An 18049-nucleotide genomic window follows, 5' to 3' on the forward strand; every position below is an offset into this window, starting at 1 on the left:
ACGCGAGAGTTGGGCACGGCAGTGGGGCGGGAAGGGAACCGGAGACACAACAAACATGGCGGCGGCGGTGACGAAGACGGCGGGGGCGACGGCGACGGCAGCGGCGTTGAACGAGGCGGTGGGGGTTCCTCGGTGCGACTGTCAGGCGGTAAGTAGCTGGTCGTCGGCTCGGACGGCGGTGACAGGGCTGAGCAGAGCGGTTATGGAGGAGCGGCGGGGGGAAAGAGCCGGGTGTTCGCGACGGGCCGGCTGACTCCGCCCGGAACTCAGCCCCAGCGGAGGGGCGGGCGTGGTTGGTCGGTCGGTCGTTGGGGTCGCGACCCGGGACCTTCCTGACAGGAGCGCGGAGGGTGCGGTGTCTGGGCCTCCGGAGCCCCGAGGGAGCGGTGCCTGCGGTGGGGTCGCCGTCAGTTGGGGGCTTGGAGGCTCCTGCGTAGGGAGTAGCCTCTCTCGCTCTGACAGGTGGTCGCGGGGGCGGGGGCGCGCCCCGAGGTCCGCGTCATCTCTAGGTCCCTGGGCCTGGGGGCTCCGCTGAGGCGCGGGTCTCCTAGGCGTTCCGAATCCTGGTGAGGATGCCACCCCGACGCCAGTTGCGGGCTGCAGGTTGGGAGGACTTTTAAAACCTCCCGTCTTTTATCAGACAGTCCTGTCTTGATCCTTTTCTACTACTTGAGCACTCCCTCTACTTGGGGGGAGATGTGAGATGTAGGGAGGATTTTGCAACAAAGAACTGTTGAGGTTCGTGCAGGATTTAAATCTTAACGTAACTGGCTGAAGTGCGAGTAGCCAAGCCATCCACCTCCTAAGTGCTCGGTAACTGAATCTAAAGTGAAGTTAAACCGGTTCCGGCTGCCCCTAACCGTGCGGCCCAGTTAGTGTCCCCTCAGTGTGCTGTTTAGGTCCGAAGAGGATCGACTAGTGGGAAAAGAAGTACAGGCTGTTTAAGTTGTGAGCTCTGAAGAACTTCAGTTTGGAAGACACACGACTTCTTTAGAATGACTATTTAAACATCTGAGCTAACAGTTTTACAGATTCCCTTTAGTTTTGATTTATGTTGTGCATTTAACACGACTATGTATGTCAATATAATCTTGGGAGTTCGTTACAGAGAATTGAGGTGTTTGGTGTTTTTTTTACCTCCAGGGATCCCAAGAGTTTCCCAAGGAAACCCGAAGTGTTTTGAGTTGCGATAGAGGCTAATAAAGATGGGGATCAGATACGCCGTTATTAGGCGTGCCTGGTGGGTTTGTTTTTTTAAACCTTTTCCCGCAAATGTTTCCCTGTGGGGCTAGGCTAGTACCTTGTTTTCATGCAGTTACAGCTGTTTGGCCGTACTAAGCCTGAGCCTTTTAGAAGTGTACTATGAACAAATGAAATAAATTATTTAATTTAGACAAAATTTTTGCCAAAAATGAAATCTTAAGAAATCCACCAGCGGGGAAAAAAAACGATAGTCACACTGATGCATGTTGAAGCTCTTTGTTGATTAGTTGGAGCTTTTGCTGAAATTAAGCTGCTGCTTTGGTCTTTACCTTTTAGCTTAGTTTTCTGGTACTAGTAAAATTGGCACGTTATTTTATTAGCTTATTAAACCTGTGTATGCTAATTTTTTGTCACAAAGGTTTTGATTTGTGGTATATTTTTCTTTGTGGAACTCTGTATGGCTTTTCAATTTTAGTTGAAATTCCCTCCATGGCCTTTGGGAGTCCCTTGGTGTGTCTCCAGAGTAAATTTCGATTACTCTACATTTCATCAATGTTGGAGTGGCAAGAAAAAGGAGGAACTGATTTGGGGTGAAAAGGTTAGATTGCATACATCTTTGTTTCTTCCAACGTGTTTTTATTTATGTTTTATAATTTCTCAAAGCCTCATAATGTCCCTTTTCCCTTTGAAGAACTTGCTTTTTTGACAGTTATGTAACCAGAGGAAATGTGTTCCAATTATTTCTGAAGTTCCATGTTCTCTGTACAAAGGAAGCATTTGATACGTATTCTGTAGCAATCAGTATAAAAGTATATATACATTCATTGAACTGCAGTCACTGTATGTATATAGGCTGTCTAAACCCCAAATTAAGTTATTGTAAAAGGAAGTTATTCAACTACTTTATGTAGATTAAATAAAATAGATCCTACTGCTGCCTAATCATGTTCTCAAAACCTCCTGTAGCTTATTAAAAAATAGAGTTTGGGAGGAAGGTAGGTTAAAGAGCCCCTTCTCCTTCTCATATTACCTCTCTTTCTTATGATTGTCTTCTAATTTGCATCATGATGCCTCCGTTAGCTCCTAGTAAGAGGGCTTGTGGGTGTCTTGATGAGCAACTTCCCTTTCTTAGTTTGAGACTGAAGGAGATCAGAGGACTTGAATATCAGGACCCAGAGAAGGTCAGAGAAAAGTTTAAGTTACTTGCTTAAAGAGGTTTTTGTGTTCTTTTGGGATATCAAAACTTATTTCTTAGATGCTTCTGTCTTTCACTAGCATGGGTAATTTCTGGTTGTTTTGTAAGAACCTTATTGTGAGTTTTGAATGGGTAGTTGGGGAGAGCTGTTGGCATAAAAATAATTTAGGTGCATTCTAGCCAATTTCTATATAGACATGTATCTAGAACCTGTGGAATACCATGCCAGCTTAACTTTAATCAGAGGGATCACAGGGAGGACTCAGAATTTTGCTGTATAATAGGAAATAATAATCATGAAGTATGGTAATGAGGACATTATAGTTTGCTGATTCTGAAAGTAGATTTTTATGTTAACATTTGCAAAAGTTTTAAACACTGTCTTAGCTGCATCTCTAAATACCAGTTAATTTATGGAGTTCTTAAATTAAACATTCGGTCCTGAGACTGACGAGTACTTTATTAAAGATAGGAAGATGGTTTGGATACAAAAACCCTTAAATTTTTTTCCCTCGATATCAGGAAGTCTTCTGTGGTTTCAGAATTATTGTTCTTTTTCTAATTATTGTGATTAGAACTGCTGACTTGAACTGTAGACTCTATTCGTATTTAGGCATATCATATATACTTGCTTGTTTTATAGACTAGACCCCGCAAGGGCTTGCAAGTCTGCCGTGGGGGAGGGGTCTTGCAGGTCTGCGTGAGAGGAGGTGATGTAGGTCGAGTGGGCACAAAAATGCTTAGGGATGGAATGACAGTTTTTAAATCATTGCAGGATATCTGTGGTTATAAACCATATCGATATATTTAAAATTCTTAAGAATAGAGTTTCTCTCAAGTTTACAGTGTTCAGTTCAGTCGCTTAGTCAAGTCCAACTCTTTGCAACCCCATGGACTGCAGCACACCAGGCCTCCTCGTCCATTACCAGCTCCTGGAGTTTACTCAAACTCATGTCCATTGAGTTGGTGATGCCATCCAAACCATCTCATCCTCTGTCGTCCCCTTCTCCTCCTGCCTTCAGTCTTTTCTCAGCATCAGGGACTTCTCAAATGAGTCAGTTCCTCATATCAGGTGGCCAAAGTATTGGAGTTTTTCAGCTTCAGCATCAGTCCTTCCAGTGAATATTCAAGACTGATTTCCTTTAGGATGGACTGGTTGGATCTCCTTGCAGTCCAAGGGACTCTCAAGAGTCTTCTCCAACACCACAGTTCAAAAGCATCAATTCTTCGGCGCTCAGCTTTCTTTATAGTCCAACTCTCACATCCATACGTGACTACTGGAAAAACCATAGCTTTGACTAGACAGACCTTTGTTAGTAAAGTAACGTCTCTGCTTTTTAATATACTGTCTAGGTTGGTCATAACTTTTCTTCCACGGAGCAAGCGTCTTTTAATTTCATGGCTGCAGTCACCATGCGCAGTGATTTTGGAGCCCCCAAAAATAAAGTCTCTGACTGTTTCCATTGTTTCCCCATCTGTTTGCCATGAAGTAATGGGACCAGATGTCATGATCTTTGTTTTCTGAATGTTGAGCTTTAATAAAGCCAACTTTTTCACTCTCCTCTTTCACTTTCATCAAGAGGCTCTTTAGTTCTTTGCTTTCTGCCATAAGGGTGGTGTCATCTGCATATCTGAGGTTATTGATATTTCTCCCAGCAATCTTGATTCCAGCTTGCGCTTCATCCAGTACAGTGTTTCTCATGATGTACTCTGCATATAAGTTGAATAAGCAGGGTGACAATATACAGCCTTAACGTACTTCTTTCCTGATTTGGAACCAGTCTGTTGTTCCATGTCCAGTTCTTACTGTTGCTTCTTGACCAATGTCTTCCCTTTTTTCATTGGCATCCTTTGTGGTTGTTTTTTTAAGTCCATCGTGCATTTTGATTGAAAATCAAATTTATGGCGGGGAACAGAGTGAAATTTGTAATGTGACAATGTGATAATAGCCAGGACTGTCAGAATATGCCAGCCATCCTCTGTGATTAGGCTCATTTGTGTTCTTAAAACTTGAGACACATGTATAAAAATGTCCTGCATTTTTTCCCTGCAGTCTTGTGCATTTTCCCCCCTGCCTTGTCGTGTGTAGTTTAGCAGTGTTATGCTTTCTAATCAGGATTTGGTAAAATTTATCTTGCTTGTTTAAGAAGTATATTCAGATACTTTCCAGTGGAAACATCAGTTTTTATATGAAGTGATCGGCAAAAAGTGATGCTAAGTTGAAATGAAACAGGAGGATTTCTTTCTAAACCACAGCCTTTATAATTAGAACACAATCTGTAGGGCCTTAACAGCTTTTATATTTAAAAAAAACAATTTCCCAGATCTTATTCTTTTCTATTTTTTTTGGGTGGGGAGCCTTTACCTGTGTTGACTGGCAGTAGTAATAGCAGGCATTCTTGCGTTCTTGATTCTAGAGGGAATGCATCTAAATTTTCTCCCTTAGTTGTGATGTAGATTTTCGGAAGTTAGCCTTTAGCAGCTTGAGGAAGTTTGTTGTTTCTTTGTACCCAGTGCTGCTACTCTGTTTTTCTATGTGGGTTGGCAGTCTTTTCTCACTAGAAATTTCCTATTACTCCCTTTGTCTTTGAGGTTTTAAAATTTCACAATAATGTGTCTAAGTGTTATTTTATTACATGTTCTATTTTGCACTCTGCTCCCTTTCAGATTGAAATGAAAGAAATCTTTAATTCTGGAAATTTCTTGATCATTTCTTTAAAAAGCATTTCTCTTTATTTTTCTCTATCATTTTGGAATTTATTCTGCATCTTTATCTGCTATTATTTCTTACCTTTTTATGTATATTTTTATGTTTCTCCCCATCCCTGTATATTTTGAGGTGTGTTTTTCAGGTTTATTGAGATATAATCTTACCATTTCAGTCGCTCGGTGATGTACAGTTCTTTGCTACCCCATGGACTGCAGCACACCAGGCTTCCCTGTCCATCTTCTTATAGATTATTTTTATTTTTTTGGCTACACTGTGCAGCCTGGAGGATCTTAGTTGCCTAATCAGGGATCTAACCCATGCCCCCTGCTGTGGAAGTGTGGAGTTTTAACCACTGGACCGCCAGGGAAGTCCCTATTACAGATCATTATTATTATTATTATTATATTTTTTAATTTTATTCTTGATGATCTTTTTCATTGTACCTGACTGGCCAACTTTTTCTTTTTTCCTAAGCAAAGGGCAGATTTTAAAGGACAAATAATTGGCAGAATCAAGTAAAGTCATAAATATTAATACAGTGATTAGGAAGCATAGAAAAGCAGTTCGGCCTACCAGACAGGATGGGAAAACAACTGAAGCAAACTGTTCAGAAGCCAGCAGTAATCCTTAAGACTGAGAAAGCTGAGCCAGATTAAAGTGAGTGAGTTAAAGAGGTGGCCTAAAGGAGGAAAATGAGAAGAGATGAGTTTGGGAAATTGTAAATTGATTTGGGAAATTGCAAATTGGAATATATGAATAATGGAGAAAAGTGGACCATGTTTGTTTCATTGTAACCACAGATGAGATATATAAAATGGTAACATAAGACACTTGCAATTTTGGACAGTGGGGAATTTCTTAATCTAAGGTATAACCATTTTTGGCTGCAGAAATAGCTGCTGTTGTCTGAAAACATACCATAAACTACACATCTTGCAAGATACTTACACTTATGTGTAAAACTTAAAACAGTACTACAAATTGGTACTGTTATCTCATTTTACAAAATAGGAAACTAAGGCTAGAGAAGACCCTGTTCAGAGCCTTTAAGGTAGTAGCTTTAACCTGCTGCTGCTGCTGCTAAGTCACTTCAGTCGTGTCTGATTCTAATACCACAATAATATTCTGTTCATCCAGAGGACAGACTTTCAGTAGCCTCAACTTTGTAGAAAATGGTGAAAAGAGACAGTAATAATAATGACCCCCTAGGCATCTTCTAAAAAAGGAGCAAAGAAACTATTCAAACATGTTGCCTTAAGAAAAGTGAGAATTACCTGCAGGTTCTTACTTGGCTGAATGTGTCTGGAATAAAGAACAAATTAAATGTTAGGAGAGAGGAAGGCAGGAAAGACAAAAATAAAATGTATCGATCTGGGGCCAGTGAACAAGGGAAACCAAACCAGCCCCCGTGTTCTTATTGGTTCCTCAATTCAATTCAGTTCAGTTCAGTCGCTCAGTCTCAATCGTGCCTGACTCTTTGCGACCCCATGAATTGCAGCATACCAGGCCTCCCTGTCCATCACCAACCCCCAGAGTTCACTCAGACTCACGTCCATCGAGTCAGTGATGCCGTCAAGCCATCTACATCCTCTGTCGTCCCCTTCTCTTGCCCCCAATCCCTCCCAGCATCAGAGTCCTTTCCAATGAGTCAACTCTTTGCATGAGGTGGCCAAAGTACTGGAGTTTCAGCTTCAGCATCATTCGCTCCAGAGAAATCCCAGGACTGATCTCCTTCAGAATGGACTGGTTGGACCTCCTTGCAGTCCAAGGGACTCTCAAGAGTCTTCTCCAACACCACAGTTCAAAAGCATCAATTCTTCCACGCTCAGCTTTCTTTGTAGTCCAACTCTCACATCCATACATGACCACTGGAAACACCATAGCCTTGACTAGATGGACCTTTGTTGACAAAGTAATGTCTCTGCTTTTTAATATGCTGTCTAGGTTGGTCATAACTTTCCTTCCAAGGGGTAAGTGTCTTTTAATTTCATGGCTGCAGTCACCATCTGTAGTGATTTTGGAGCCCAGAAAAACAAAATCAGCCACTGTTTCCACTGTTTCCCCATCTATTTGCCATGAAATGATGAGACTGGATGCCATGATCTTAGTTTTCTGAATGTTGAGCTTTAAGCCAACTTTTTCACTCTCCTCTTTCACTTTCATCAAGAGGCTCTTTAGTTCTTCACTTTTTGCCATGAGGGTGATGTCATCTGCATATCTGAAATTATTGCTGTTTCTCCCAACAATCTTCATTCCAGCTTGTGCTTCCTCCAGCCCAGCGTTTCTCATGTTGTACTCTGCATATAAGTTAAGTAAGCAGGGTGACAATATACAGCCTTGACGAACTACTTTTCCTATTTGGAACCAGTCTGTTGTTCCATGTCCAGTTCTAACTGTTGCTTCCTGACCTGCATATAGGTTTCTCAAGAGGCAGGTCAGGTGGTCTGGTATGCCCATCTCTTTCAGAATTTTCCACAGTTTATTGTGATCCACACAGTCAAGGCTTTGGCATAGTCCATAAAGCAGAAATAGATGTTTTTCTGGAACTCTCTTGCTTTTTCCATGATCCAGCGGATGTTGGCAATTTGATCTCTGGTTCCTCTACTTTTCTAAAACCAGCTTGAATATCTGGAAGTTCACAGGTCACGTATTGCTGAAGCCTGGCTTGGAGAATTTTAAGCATTACTTTACTAGCGTGTGAGATGAGTGCAATTGTGCCGTAGTTTGAGCATTCTTTGGCGTTGCCTTTCTTTGGGATTGGAATGAAAACTAATTGTTGTGTAACACAATCAATAGTAGCAACACTGTCAAGTTAGTCTATTTCTAGTAGATTTCTAGTTAAAGTTAATTAAAATAGAAGTTTTTGTTTTTAAAATGTTGGTCAAGTTTTCTGGGACCTCCTTGCTGGTCCAGTTTCTAAGACTCTATGCTGCCAATGCAGGGGGCCAGGCTTTGATCCCTGTCAGGGAGCTAGATCCCACATGCTGTAACTAAAGACCCTGTACGCTGCAACTAAGACCCAAAGCAGCCAAAAAAATAAAAATTTTTTTTTAAAGTTGATCACGCTTTTGTTAATTGGAAAATGTGCTTTTACCTCATTTCCACAACACTGTAATTCTTGCCACAGAAACACTTAGGCTGAAAAGGGTGGTGGCTCAGACCATAAAGAAAAGAACCCAGAGTGGTCCAAATATTCTTGAAGGAGAAAAACAACTGGTGGACTTAAATTACTGAGATATTAAGATTTTTATTACTGAGACTATGTGGTGGTAGTGTGAGGACAGACAAAAATAGGCCAATGGAACAGAATGAAGAATCCAGAAATAGCATCTCATATATCATCTGGTTTAGAAAGGTGAGAAAAGAGGCTGGTGGAGAAAGACTGGTCTATCAAATGCATGTTGCTAGGATAGTTGGATATCTCCATGGGGAGAAAAAGTGTATTTTGACTTGTAACTTTACAATACACAAAGCTCAATTCCAGATAAAAATATGAAAGGTAAAAACATAATAAAAATTTCACAAGAAAATGCAGGAGAACATCTTCATGTAAAATATAGGCAAGGATACCAGCAACTCTAAATGTAAAGGTAGGGGAGGATGGGTAAATTGGACTATATTAAGAACTTCTGTTCATCAAAAGTTACCATTAAGAAAGTGAAAAGTCGAGCCACAGAGTGTGAGAAGTTCTCAAGATATACATATCTAATAAAGGGCTTCCCTGGTGGCTAGTAAAGAATCCACCTGCAATGCGGGAGACATGGGTTCGATTCCTGGATTGGGAAGATCCCCTGGAGGAGGGCATAGCAACCTACTCCAGTATTCTTGCCTGGAGAATCCCATGGACAGAGGAGCCTGGTGGGCTACAGTCCATGGGGTTGCAAAGGGTCGGACACGTCTGAGCGACTAAGCACAGCACGATAAAGAACTCATATCCAGAATATTGTTAAGAACTCTTACATATTAATTAGATGGACAACCTGATAGAGAAATGAACAAAAGACTTGAACAGATGCTTCACTGGGTATGAAATAGAGGTTATATAAGTGGGAAGTTAACAAGTACACAGCTTAATTAATTATCAAGTCATACAAATTAAAACCAGTGTGATACCACCATACACCCATCAAGATGGCTAAAATGAAAAAGGCAAAAAAATACCTGGGCGTTGGTGAGGGTGTGTGGCAACAAGACTCTTGTTCTGCACTGATGGGAGTACAGATCGGAATACTCACTTTGAAAAACTATCTGGCATTATCTGAAGCGGAACATATGCATACCCTTTGGGCCAGCAGTTTCAGCTGTCAGGGATGTAGAGCCCTTGGTGGTACACGGCGGGGCTCCTGGCATGCTGGTAGCCTTCTGTTTCTAGACATTAGTGTTGATTTCATGGATGTGTTCATTTTGTGACAATTCACCAAGCCTCTACCCTTAGGACTGCTGTGCTTTTCTGTGTGTGTGCTATGCTTTGAGAAAAAATTAAGCATATATACTGAGACATGACTGACCTTTAGCTTTAGATGCCTACTGCTGGCTATCAAAGATAACTTTCTTAGATAGTAAATTACTCATTAAGTAGTTGGGGTTTAGGGAAAGAAATTTTTAGCATAAGGCGTATTTTAGAACATGTGCATAAATATGTTTTTATTGGAAGGAAAAACTTGTTGTCTCCTACGTGCTAGACTTCCTCAGCTTGTTTTTACTAGAAAACTTTTTGGTTATTTGATTTGTGAATTTGGGCCAAACACCTATGTGAAGACCAGTTTTTAGTTTATAATTGCAAAATCTGACATGAGAGTTTCTCTCCGTCAGCATCAGGTATTTTTTTCTTTTCTGTAAAATTTTTTTTTCTTTTTCTCAGAATGAGTAGGATGGTGAGTGGTGGTAGAGGTGGTGATTTGGATTTCTAGAGCAGGGGTCACAAAGTTTCAGCCCGTAGGCCAAACCTGGCTCTGTGCCTGCTTGGACCCTGATGAATGAAAGATTGAGGGCAGGAGGAGAAGGGGACGACAGGATAAGATGGTTGGATGGCATCACTGACTCAATGGACATGGGTTTGTGTGGACTCCAGGAGTTGGTGATGGACAGGGAGACCTGACGTGCTGTGGTTCATGGGATCGCAAAGAGTTGGACACGACTGAGCAACTGAACTGAATTGAATTTAGACCATGATCACGTTTATTCCTATACGTATTGTCTGTGGCTGCTTTTAGCTATAGTGACAGTCACAGGCTAAAATATTTCCTATCTGGCCCGTTTCAGAAAGTTTGCCACCACTGTTCTAGATCACCTACTTCTAGAGTTCTCATTCATGTGAGAATGTTGTTTTAAGACCCTTTGCTGTGTGATATGGTAGTCACTAGCCACATGTAGCTATTTCACTTTTAAATTAAACAAAACTCAAGTCATTTGTATGAGCCGCATTTGAGCACTCAGTAGCTGCATGTGGCGAGTGGCACCTGTACCGGCCAGCGCAGGCACTGGTACAGTGCCGTGGTACGGACGGCACCATGGGCATCGTCCAGAAGTTCTCTCCACCAGCCCTGTTTGAGCCACTTGGTTTCTCTACTGTCTCCTGCAATGATAATCCCTGCTGATATGCCGATTTCTTTCATCTGGGTTTTTCTTTTTGTAATTTCTTTCCATCCATTCAAACTAAGTTTGTATCCCAGTTTATTTAAATATTAAATATATGACTTGTTGACTGTTTTTTGTATGTCCTCTTTAGTTCACCAGGAAGATTATAAGGTATTTAAAAGCAGGGACTGTGTTCTCTTGCTTTGTAGTACCTGGCCCATAATAATCTTCGTCAGTGTTGTTGTTTTAATACATACTGCATCTCCCTAAATAGTGTAAAATTATTTTATTTTCCCCCTATAGGTATAACGAACTGTAAACTCCAGAAATATTCATATATATACACATATATATATCAAAATCAAAGATGGGTGAGAAGAAACCGGAGCCTTTGGACTTTGTGAAAGATTTCCAGGAATACCTAACTCAGCAGACCCATCATGTCAACATGATTTCTGGATCAGTTAGTGGGGACAAAGAAGCAGAGGCTCTTCAGGGAGGTAGATTCCTCTTAATACCATTAAATAATTCATTTTTTATACATGTAATGTTTGTGTGTTGTTATCCATAGTATGAAGCCACTGTTGCTCGCTAATGTGAATCATTCTCTTTTGGGCAGAAGATGGGCAGTTTTTTTCCCCCTTCTTTAAACGGGTCAGGTTTTGCTGAGGGAGAGGACCCCCCCACCTCCCGCCCCCGCCCCCACCCCAGAGCTCACCCTGGGGTCCAGAGATGCGTTCTCTCCTGTGCAAAAGTTGGGGTTTCTAAATTTCCTTCCCATTCTCCAGGTTCCATTAGCTAACAGTGGGTACAAGGAGCCCAAAGGGAGTCCATCTTCACTACACAAGGCCTTTGTATTAGACCTGAGACAAAATAGAGGTTTCTGTTTCTTCTCTTAAAATGAAGAGAGGGCCCACCATGTGTGCTCACCTAGGAGGTGAAACTAGCCAAGAGAAAGCAGTGAGTACTTGAACCTGTCCTGTCTGCCCTACAGAGAGACCGGCGGGTTTGCTCCCACACGAAGACTGGGGTCTCTTCCTGACCCTCGCTCGGGAGGCAGCAAACTGCAGCCTGTGGGCCCCATCTGGACTGCTGGTGTGGTTGCTAAGAGTGGTTTCTACATTTGTAAATGGTTGGTGGGAAAAAGAAAAATAATGTCATGACACATGAAAATTAACACGAAATTTAAACTTCAGCATCCATAGTTTTACTGAAACATAGCCATGCTTGCTGACCTATTTTCTATAACTGTTTTTGAGTTATAGCAGCAGAGTCGAGTAGCTGTGAGAGACCCCGTGGCCCACAAAGCCTGTATTTGCTATCTGACCCTTGTGGGAAAAGTATGCTAACCTTTGACCTAGATGGCCTAGGGCTTTGTAATCCAGGGACCAGCAACAGCAGAGAGCTGGTGAGAAATGCAAACCATCAGGTCCCACCCCAGATCTACTGTATCAGTAGGTGTATTTTAATACACTCCCCAAGTGATTCCATATGCATGTAAAATTTTGGAAGTCACTGCCTTAGAAAAGCAATGGGAGAAAGGGGGACACTGAGCCTTGTTGTCCCTCCTGTGCAATGGACCCATTGGATTTTGGACTTGCACCAACCAGCAAAGTCCCTTCTCTCCTCCTGGTGAGGTTTGGAGGAAGCCGTAGAGCAGAGGGCTCAAACTGTCCATACATCCATGGCTGCCTCCTGAAGATGGCGTAGAAGTGCTTTTCCCATGAAATTGGAGGAATAGACACTCCCTCTTAATGCTCTAGTGTACAATTCCTGGACTCAGATCCGAGAGAGCAGGGTTGTAGTCCCCACCATCTGCTGGTTTTCCAGACCTGAGCACTTGCTCCTTCAGTTTACCTATACAAAGTAGTTGATTAAAATTGAACAGCAGAACATCTGTTAACTGAAATTCTTACAGGTTATAACATCCAGAGATATCAGGTACAATATTCCCCTTTATGTGCTTAATTAGAATTTTAAGATCCTAAATGCAACCCAGGGTCTAGAACATAGATGTAAGCTGAGTGGAACTATAAAACTCAACATGAATTACTCTAGATTAAATAGACTAGGATTTGTGAAGATGATCATGACAGCCCATTGTATTTGTAGAAGCGGCTAGAATCTTAAACATGTAATTGCCATCACTGTTTACTCCCCTTTTCTCCTTACCTGTCAGATAAAGGTAATGCCCTGTTCTCTTCCTCAAAAGCACATTGAGCACTGATATGTGTTAGTGATTTGAGACCCCCCTCATATGATGCTGCTTTTGTATGGAATTAATGTCAGTTCAGAAAGACTGTGTGATTTTTGTGAATTTAACTTTTATGCAAAGTGACCTGTCAGTTTATGAAAGATTTCCTACCACTCAACACTAAATTGCTAAATTGAGTTGATGCTGAGATGAATAATTTCTTTTGCTATACTTTGTTTGTAGCTGGAACAGATGGTGATCAAAATGGACTTGATCACCCATCTGTTGAAGTTTCCCTGGATGAAAACTCAGGAATGTTAGTAGACGGGTTTGAAAGGACCTTTGATGGAAAGCTCAAGTGTCGGTATTGCAACTATGCCAGCAAAGGCACCGCCCGGCTCATTGAACACATTAGAATTCACACAGGTAACAGAGAAGGGGCTGGAGAGGGGCCAAGGAGGGCAGGTTGATCTGTCATATAAATAGTTGTGATTGTTTGAAAATGAAGGTTGATGTAAGGTTTGAGTAAATGGAGAAGTGAATCCAGTTTTATAAAGCAATAGCATGACAGCATACAAGGAAGGAAGGTCCCTTGTAAGCTTTCCCTTCCTTAGCTATCTTCCTTTGTGATCTAAACTCAGTATCTGTCAGCTTCTCATGTTGGCCAGCTTAATGCTGAAGGCAGAATGAAGGATAAATATATTTATCTTTATCCTGTCTAAGTGCATTGCCATTGCAGACTAGGGAGGAGGTTTCTGTAAAATTGCAGGCAACACTGCTAACCCTTAGACGTTGCCTTAGCCATCCCTTCTGTGAAAGGAATATATTCCACTAGTCAGTATAGTATGAAGATTGTTGTATGCAGCTTCTTTAACGGATTTTAATAATCTTTTGTACATGTGTGTATTTCCGAAAAGCATTTTATTTTTGATGAGTTTCTAAATAATGAATGGACAAAATATGAAACTTTTCATAAATGAGCTACTCCTGCAGTTTCTCTCCCATTTTTCCTTTTAAACAGGTGAGAAACCTCATCGATGTCACTTGTGTCCATTTGCATCTGCCTATGAGCGTCATCTGGAAGCCCACATGCGTTCCCATACAGGAGAAAAACCATACAAATGTGAATTGTGTTCCTTCCGCTGCAGTGACCGAAGCAACCTGTCCCATCATCGAAGGCGCAAGCATAAAATGGTACCAATTAAAGGTACTAGGTCTTCCTTAAGCAGCAAGAAAATGTGGGGGGTTTTACAGAAGAAAACTAGCAACCTGAACTATAGCAGAAGAGCACTCATCAACTTAAGCCCACCTTCCATGGTGGTTCAGAAGCCAGACTACCTTAATGATTTTACCCACGAAATCCCAAATATCCAGACTGACTCCTATGAAAGTATGGCGAAAACTACACCAACTGGAGGCCTGCCAAGAGACCCCCAAGAACTCATGGTCGACAACCCTTTAAACCAGCTCTCAACTCTAGCTGGACAGCTGTCCAGTTTGCCACCTGAAAACCAAAACCCCGCGTCCCCTGACGTAGTTCCCTGCGCCGAGGAGAAGCCCTTCATGATGCAGCAGCCCTCCGCCCAGGCAGTGGTTTCTGCCGTGTCAGCAAGTCTTCCTCAGAGCTCCTCTCCCGCCAGCCCAGAGCCTCGGCCGCCACACGGCCAGAGGAACTACAGTCCGGTGGCAGGGCCGAGCAGTGAGCCAAGTGCCCACACAAGTACTCCAAGCATGGGAAACAGCCAGCCGAGCACTCCAGCTCCCACCCTGCCAGTCCAGGACCCGCAGCTTCTCCACCACTGCCAGCACTGTGACATGTACTTTGCCGATAATATCCTTTACACTATTCACATGGGATGTCATGGGTATGAAAATCCTTTTCAGTGTAACATATGTGGGTGCAAATGTAAAAACAAGTATGATTTTGCCTGTCATTTTGCAAGAGGGCAACATAACCAACACTGAACACAATCACACTCTGCTTTCCTCGCTTGGCCTTTTTGTGTTTTGCAGTTTACTGTTGTTTTTTGTGGGGGAGGGGTGGGGTGGTGTCATCCCTAATAAGGTGTCTGCTAATTTAAAGTTTTATACATACAGAGTATAAGTTTGACAGTGGAAACAAAATGTCCGTTTTCTTTTTTCATAGAAGCCTCATCAGGGTCATTTATGTATTAGAAGAGTTGGACACATTGGTATCTTAACTTTTTTCCTTTCATTTAGACATTTGAGAATTTGAGTACAATCATAATCTTACAAGTGGTTATTTAAATTTCTCACATTTACAGTCCATAAAAACGTCAAGGCTGATGGATACTCTTGGTATTTCAACATCTAAATTACAGCTAGGTGTTATTTCTGCCATAATTTCAAAATGGTAGAATAAATTACTTTCTCTTTCAAAATCTATTCCAACTTATTTCAATGATATTTAGAGGAATTGCCTTTGAAATTGCCCTTAATTAAAAATTAGTTAACGTAGCTTAGTTGTTAAATTAAGTTGTTTAATTTCAACTGGTAATAGTAAAGCAGTATCAGTGTAGTAAATCTTTCTTTTTTCCATAAGGGCAAATGTAAAACATTTAATTCTTTTAAAATTAAAGTTATAAATATATGAAGTAAAATTTCTGAAAATAAATGAAACTTTAAAACTGTAAATTGAAAGTGGAGTTTAATATTTAAAATACCTGCTTATTCAGCTTCTAGTTTAAACAGCAGTTTTCCATTGTATTCTTTTTATTGTAATTTATTTTAAAAACTACCAGTAAGTACTCCAGAACGCTAGAAATATCAGAGGGTTATCTATGAAGATGCCTTTTTTCCTTTTAATTTGAATTTTTCATTTAAATCTTCATTCTAATGTTACATATGAATTTTACAACCAAACTGAGAATCTGTTATTCCTTCCATTCCTTTGATGACCAAAGAGGTACAGTGGAAGTCATCCATCTTATTCCTAGGAAATGTGGTCCTTCCAAACAAAAAAAAATCTGAAGTTTCCTTTTCCTGCCTTCTATCCATGTATTGCCCATAATTTTCAAGAAAAGGTAGATATAGAAACAAACGGGAAAATGTGTTGGTGAAGTAACATTTACAAAAATGAGAACATATGTCCACAACATTCTATTCTCCTCTTCAGAATTGGCTATTTAAGATATTTTCTGTGAATTCAAGTTATAACACTTACTTGCAGTTTTGCCAGTCTTTCATGTACAGCAAGAAAACTATATGAAAACTGTGAACTGAATCGTCGCCTTAGTAGAAGAGGATATAGATATAAAAATGCATTTAAACATATTTGTTTACAAAAATAAAACTTGCTATATAAATCTAGAATAATTTTGAATAGGAGGCTGTTGTTTTTATATTGTGTAATAACTAGCTTACTCTGAGGACAGCTTGGTCAAACAATAAAATATATTGTTACTAACTGTTGGTTTCTGTGTACTTTGCAAAATTTTTATTTTTAATTTGGTTCAATTCTTGAAAGTGTTACTAATTGGCTTCTTAAAGCAAACATTTTAATTATTAAGCATTAACTAAAAAGGACTTCTACTCTTAAAGTAAGTGAAAGGGAAATATTGGTGGTATCTGTCCACAAAAACCCCCAAGTGCCAAGTTAATGGATATTTTGCTCTCTCTTCCAAATACTACAAAGCCATTAAAATGAGTTCTTGTGGTTTAATCTGGTCTCCACTGCACTGTGGAAAGAGCAGCACTGAGGAGTTTCTCTAGACAGCGCTCCTTGTCAGTCTGAGGCCTGTGAATCTCCAGTCTGCAGTCTCTTCTGCTCTGTTGCTTGGAGTTCTTGCCCCTCGGATCAGTTTTAGAGCAGCCTTTTGCAAATGTGTAACTTGACCCTCATATGTATATACTGTCAGAAACAGGGTGCTGTCATTTGGACGCTTTTGTATTTATTTTTTTCTTCTATTTTATTCTTCATATAAAAGCAATACCACAAAATAGAAAATGGAAGTTTTCATTAAACAAAAAGGAAGAACTAATGTTAAAAACAGTTTATTAACTGTATATTCTGGGCCAAACAGTGACAAATATGGTTTGTTTGTTTTTTTTCCTGACAATTAAAGATGCTTTGAAAGAGCATTTTAGTTAAGATAATTTTTTCATAATTACAAACTAGAATGTATAATGTTAAAATTCCTATGACTTAAAGAGCATAGTTGTATTCCAAAGGTATCAGTGCTTGAAAGCTACAGTTAATTCTAAATGCACTAATGTTTTTGAAGCAAATCTAACTTAGAAACTTTTTTAGTATTGTATATTTAAAAATATTTAGGATTTTATTTAAATTTTTTGAGAATTCTGTATTGGAAAGATATTATCTTCCATTAAGTATTGAATATGTTTCTCCCATTTTATTTTTAATCATATATTTTATAGAAATGAGTTGATAAAAGTTTAACATGCACTATTTATAATACTTTGCTGATAACAGGCAATGTTTTGAAACTAAATTTATTTTTGTTCAGTGAACATAAGTTTAGATTTTTAAAGTTGGTAGATAATTTATCTCCACTAATATTTTTTTAAGAAACTGTGATGAGATTAACAGGGAATAATTTTATTTCAGATTTTTATTAATATAGTATGTAGCTACAACTTCTTGAAACTCAAGTAAAGGCTAGACTTTTACTTTGAAAAAATTTAATTGGATATTTTCCAGTGCTGTCTCATTTTAGAAATGTGTTTGCTATTCATCTGCAGAACTGTTTGACAAAGGGAATATTACCTAAAAAAATGTCCAGAGATAAACCTCATTTAAGTTCTACAAAAATATTTATCAAATGGAAATATTATTTTTAAGAAATTCCCTGCTAAGGACTTTTCATTAAGTAGTCTTAGAGGTTATATGATTTCTTGAACTTGGTTTCATTAATATGTACTTTGATGTAAAGAACGTATTTTGTATGTAAAATATAAAACTTGAGTATGGTTGCAGAACACACTATATTGTTTAGGGATTCCAGAGAGCAGTTTAATGCTGAAATAACTCTATCTAGTATGTAGTTCATATTGTGAATGAAGCTTTGCTTTTGTAATGTATGAATAAAAAAATCACACTTTCTAATGGATCTCGATTTTTCTTTTTTGAAAACTAGGATCCAGTTTTGTTAATATTTTTTCAGTATGTCAATGTTAATTTTTTTTTTTT

General features: G+C 39.9%; 1 protein-coding gene across 3 annotated transcripts; it reads left to right on the forward strand.

The window, feature by feature from the left end:
• Nucleotides 1-2: 2 nt before the first annotated feature.
• Nucleotides 3-17969, forward strand: IKZF5 (IKAROS family zinc finger 5). 3 transcript variants are annotated; one of them, XM_027528529.1, is made up of 5 exons: nt 40-148; nt 1679-1801; nt 10989-11185; nt 13123-13305; nt 13901-17969. In XM_027528529.1, the coding sequence occupies exons 3-5, from the start codon at nt 11053-11055 to the stop codon at nt 14842-14844; spliced, it is 1260 nt and encodes a 419-aa protein (XP_027384330.1). In that variant the 5' UTR covers nt 40-148; nt 1679-1801; nt 10989-11052; the 3' UTR covers nt 14845-17969. The 3 variants fall into 3 exon arrangements, with proteins under 3 accessions (XP_027384329.1, XP_027384330.1, XP_027384331.1); XM_027528530.1 differs by having other exon boundaries at nt 144-1240; XM_027528528.1 differs by lacking the exon at nt 1679-1801 and having other exon boundaries at nt 3-148.
• The last annotated feature ends 80 nt before the right edge of the window (nt 17970-18049 follow it).

The sequence above is a fragment of the Bos indicus x Bos taurus genome, chromosome 26 (assembly GCF_003369695.1).
Source record: "Bos indicus x Bos taurus breed Angus x Brahman F1 hybrid chromosome 26, Bos_hybrid_MaternalHap_v2.0, whole genome shotgun sequence".
NCBI classification, from domain to species: domain Eukaryota; kingdom Metazoa; phylum Chordata; class Mammalia; order Artiodactyla; family Bovidae; genus Bos; species Bos indicus x Bos taurus.

Coding starts and splice junctions, on each gene's coding strand:
- IKZF5 (XM_027528528.1), top strand. CDS start 11,053: ATGGGTGAGAAGAAACCGGAGCCTTTGGACTTTGTGAAAGATTTCCAG. Junction 11,186..13,122: donor AGCAGAGGCTCTTCAGGGAG/GTAGATTCCTCT, acceptor CTTTGTTTGTAG/CTGGAACAGATGGTGATCAA. Junction 13,306..13,900: donor ACACATTAGAATTCACACAG/GTAACAGAGAAG, acceptor CCTTTTAAACAG/GTGAGAAACCTCATCGATGT.